Below are 4,901 nucleotides of genomic sequence, written 5' to 3' on the forward strand. Positions count from 1 at the left end.
TTATTCTATTATATAACAACAAATTAAAAAAAAAATTTTGTTAATTCAAAGTGATTTATTATCGTATTGGAAATCTATAGTATAGCTATAAAAATTTATTTCTTAGAATTTATTGTTGTTATATAAAAAAAGATAAATTAAATTTAAAATCTATTAAGAAAACGACAATGTAGCAGAAAATAATTTTGATTACTGCCAGTAATAATTAACAAACAAGTTGATGGTTTAAGGTTGACTCAACTGGCATTTATTTATTTGATTAATAGTTACATGACATTTCGACCCTAGCTTTGGACCCTTATCAAGTGATATAACAGAAAGTCAAAAACGCATGCTTAAAACCGTTTTAAAGTTTTATTATTTTATTTTATTAAAACGAAAATTGTAAATGTGAGTGATTACAGTGACATTTTAAATTTTGTTATGTATTCTGTTTTTCTTTCATTCTCGTGATTTCGTTTTTTCACATTTTCATGCTCTCTTACTTTTTTGTATTCTTGCGTTGATATTTTTGCATTCTTGCATTCTTATATCTTATTCTTATATTCCCACGATTTTAATTTCTTATTACGTACTTTACTATTTTTTCATTTTCACTTCTTCATGCTTTTTTATACTAATACAATTTCATTTTTGTTCTTACGTTTATACTCTTTTCCTATTTCTTGGTTTTTTATTCTGTTTTTTTTTCTTTTTTGGTTTCTCTTCTTTGCTTTTATTCTTTTACACTTTTGTTCTTACGTTTTTACTCTTTTCATATTTCTTGGTTCTTTATTCTGTTTTTGTTCCTTTGCGGTTTTCTTTTTTGCTTTTATTCTTAAAATTGTTTACATATTTTTAATGGTTTATTTTATATTTTAATATAGGATTAAAAAAATGTCAAATATAGACGCAATAGGTACACAACTCTAAAATGAGAATTGAAAAAACTTGATCCAATTAAATTATTATCTGAAGAAATTATAAATCCATATAAATTCACGATTTAATTATGTAAGTATATAAATTTATGCATAGCTTTTTAAAACTAATTTATTTTAAATTCTAAAAAAATTATTTTTTAGAATTTGTCATTATATAAAAAAGATAAAGTAAATAATCTATAAAACAATATTTATTACATGTATATTAAGGTATATATAAAATGTTTTTACTTTCTTCAAAAAATAAACAAGTAAACAAATTAAAAATAAATTTTAAAATGTATTTTATATTTTAATTTTTTTAAAAACTTATTTTATATTAAAAGATTAAATAAAATTAATGTATATTGGCAATTATTTATGTTTTTAAATTTATTTCAATTTATTTATTAAAGTTTTTTTTAATTACAAAACATTTTTCATATATTTTAATGTATATATAATAAATGGTTTTTTACAATTTTTTAGTGTACTTTATTCTATTATATAACCACAAATTTAAAAAAAATTTTTTTTTAATTTAAAGTGATTTATTATCGTTTTGGAAATCTATAGTATAGCTATAAAAATTTATTTCTTAGAATTTATTGTTGTTATATAAAAAAAAGTAAATTAAATTTAAAATCTATTAAGAAAACGACAATGTAGCAGAAAATCATTTTGATTACTGCCAGTAATAATTAACAAACAAGTTGATGGTTTAAGGTTGACTCAACTGGCATTTATTTATTTGATTAATAGTTACACGACATTTCGACCCTAGCTTTGGACCCTTATCAAGTGATATAACAGAAAGTCAGAAACGCATGTTTAAAACCGTTTTAAAGTTTTATTATTTTATTTTATTAAAACGAAAATTGTAAATGTGAGTCATTACAGTGACATTTTAAATTTTGTTATGTATTCTATTTTTCTTTCATTCTCGTGATTTCGTTCTTTCACATTTTCATGCTCTCTCATTTTTTTGTATTCTCGCGTTGATATTTTCGCATTCTTGCATTCTTATACCGTCTTATTCTTATATTCCCACGATTTTATTTTATTATTACGTACTTTACTATTTTTTCATTTTCACTTCATGTTTTTTGAGAAACGCATGTTTAAAACTTTTAAAGTTTTAAACATGCGTTTTTGACTTTTTGGTATAACACTTGATAAAGATCCAAAGCTAGGGCTGAAATGTCGTGTAACTATTAATGATATAAATAATGATATAAATAAATGCCAGTTGAATCTATTAAAAAAACATATAATACATGTACATTAAAATATATAAAAAATATTTCGTAATTTCTTCCAAAAAATAATAAATAAATGAATAAATAAAATAAAGTTAACAAACTTGAATATTAAAAATTATTTTAAAAATATATTATTAAATAAATAATTTCTATGTTTCAATAAAAAAATTTATACAATATAAATATATACTTTTAGAAAACAAGTATTGTACATGTTAAGTTTTATAAAAATTTATTTTATATAAAAGAATTAATAAAATAATTGAAACATATATTCTAACTTTATAAAGTATAAAATAATAATTAATATTTTATAATTATGTTATAATTACTATAAATTTCCTAAACATTTTTATAAACTATAATGTACACGTAAAAAATGTTTTTTTTACAAACTTTTAATTAACTTAAATGAAAATCTATAGTACACGTAAATGTATAAATATTTATTAACAGTGAATAATGCAGCAATAAAAAAATTTAAATATTAAAAAAAAATTTGTTGTTATATAAAAAGGATAATGTAAATATCTATAAAAACGTTTTTTTTTTTAATGTATAAAAAATGTGTTATTTATTAAAATAAATAAATAAATTTTAAAACATTGAAATATAAAAGATTATTATAAAAATTTATTGTTAAATAAATAAATAATTTTTATATTTTAATATAAAAAAAATTATACAAAATATATGTTTGGAAAAATGTTATTACATATTTCAATCTTTATAAAAAATTATTTTACATAAAACTGTTAATAAAAATATTGTATATTCTAACTCTATAAGGTACATAATAATTATTAATATTTTATGGTTACATTGCATTTTATTATTTACTGTTAGTTATAATCTATATATTTATATCATGTGTACTATAAATTTTCATTATGGCTTAGAATTACTTTAAATTCTAAAAATTATTTTGGAGAATTTGTTGTTATATAAAAAAGATAAAGTAGGCGGACGGAGAAGATGGTGGAAAACGGGTTGGCAGGAGTGAGGCGGCAGACGGTAGCGAGCTTTGGGAACGCAGATTCTCACAGCACGTGGTCCGTCGAAAGGAGAAGATAGCCTACGCAGAAACAGTAATAGCAGAGTGAGAGAAAGCAGATGAGGTGAAAATAGAGACAGAGATGAAATTTAATAATGAGGAGAAGAGAATGGGATAATGAAGGAGACGGAAAAGGACAGAGTGAGGGAAGAAAGTGCGGTCGAGAGGAGGATAGAAGAGACTGGAAGAGAATTAAGAAAACAGAGTGAAAATGCCAAAAGGGAAAGAGATTAGGGAAAGATTTAGAAGTTTGGAGGCGAGACTGGAGAGGTGGCAGACGGGAGAAGAGGACTTGGATCCAGACGAGGAAGAAAAAAGGGGAAGAAAGGTATGGAGAAGCGGCTAGGGAGAAAGAAGAGGAAGCAGAGGGGAAGAAAAAGACGGTCGGATGGCGACAAGCGGAGAAGAGGCGGAAAGGGAACAAGGAGCAAAGAAAGTCGGGGTAGAGAGGGAGCGGAGTGGAGGGACGATGGAGACTGGTGGGGGGGGAGGAAGCAGAGACAAGGAGGAGAAGAAAAGGATGGAGGAGAGAGCGGAGAGGGTAGAAGAGGCAAAAGAGGAGAGAGAGAGGAAATGCTGAATTAGAAGGGAGGAGGAAGACAGGAAGAGACGGCAAGGAGGAGGGAGGAAGTGACAGGGAGGAGGAGGGGAAAGAGGAGGATAAGCGGATTGCAAGAAAGAAAATAAGAGTTGTTTTTGATTATAGGTAGGAGTTAAAAAGGAGGTGATAATAGGAACAGAAACTGAAGAGAGGAGAGACAGAGGGTAGAAGAGGAGGCAGAGGATGACGGAGCCAGAAGAATTGGAGTTCGGGAGAGGACATTTAGATGGAATGAGAGGGGAGCAGAGAGGAATTAACTTGGAAGCGGCAATGAAGGCATTTGGAGAAGGAAACGAGAGAGGATAAGGAAGGATAAGGAAGGGGAGAGAGGGAGAAAGAGGTATAGAAAGGACGTGGAGGGGAGGAGGGGTATACGTCTGTAAGGCTGCTCAATGGCCAGGTTGGTAGGAGGAGATTAGAACTGTAATATATTATAATGAGATATTGATAGGGAAGAAGTTGGGGGACAGGTGGACTTCCGCTTCGTTTACAATTGTGATTGTCTTGTTATTGTATATTTCGTTCCTGTTTTGTTTTATATATTTTATATATGTTATATCTTTATAAGTATGGCTGATATGTAGAGGAGTATGAATGTATGGATAAACGGCTTGCTAGTGAAAGAAAAGAACGGTCAAGCAGATGAGAGAGGAGCCGAGGAGATCAGAGAAAGAGAAAGAGAGACAAGGAGGGGAGTTTACGAGGAGCAGGAGAGTGAAAAGAGCAGAGAAGAGCGTAAAGAGTCGGGGGGGGGGGGCTCAACAGCACGGAAAATGGAGAGATGACGGAGAGACAGCAAGTTGGGAAGAATGAGAGGTGGAAAGAGAATAATGATTTAATTGATTGTCTTAGGAGGAGAAGCAGGAAAGAAGGAGAGACGGCGAGAAAGCATGAGGGGAAAGAGACGAAGAGGCGGAGAGAGCAGAGGAAGACAGGAGAAAGAAGAGAGGAGGAGAGGCCCCTTGATGAAAAACGGAAAGAGGAAATCAAGGAGAAGTAGAAGGAGGAGAGCAGAGATGAAGGGAGATGAATGGAAGAAGGACAATGAAGAAGGGGCAAAAGAGAGGAGAGAGTGGGATTAG

The 4,901-nt window shown here is 29.2% G+C and overlaps 1 protein-coding gene across 1 annotated transcript; it reads left to right on the forward strand.

Annotated features, from left to right (window-relative positions):
* The first annotated feature begins 3,429 nt into the window (after positions 1-3,429).
* On the forward strand, positions 3,430-4,901 carry LOC118645331 (protein PXR1-like). The gene is made up of 3 exons (XM_036286203.1): positions 3,430-3,546; positions 4,404-4,554; positions 4,672-4,901. The coding sequence occupies exons 1-3, from the start codon at positions 3,430-3,432 to the stop codon at positions 4,899-4,901; spliced, it is 498 nt and encodes a 165-aa protein (XP_036142096.1).

The sequence above is a fragment of the Monomorium pharaonis genome, chromosome 4 (assembly GCF_013373865.1).
Source record: "Monomorium pharaonis isolate MP-MQ-018 chromosome 4, ASM1337386v2, whole genome shotgun sequence".
In the NCBI taxonomy this organism is placed as follows: Eukaryota; Metazoa; Arthropoda; class Insecta; order Hymenoptera; family Formicidae; genus Monomorium; species Monomorium pharaonis.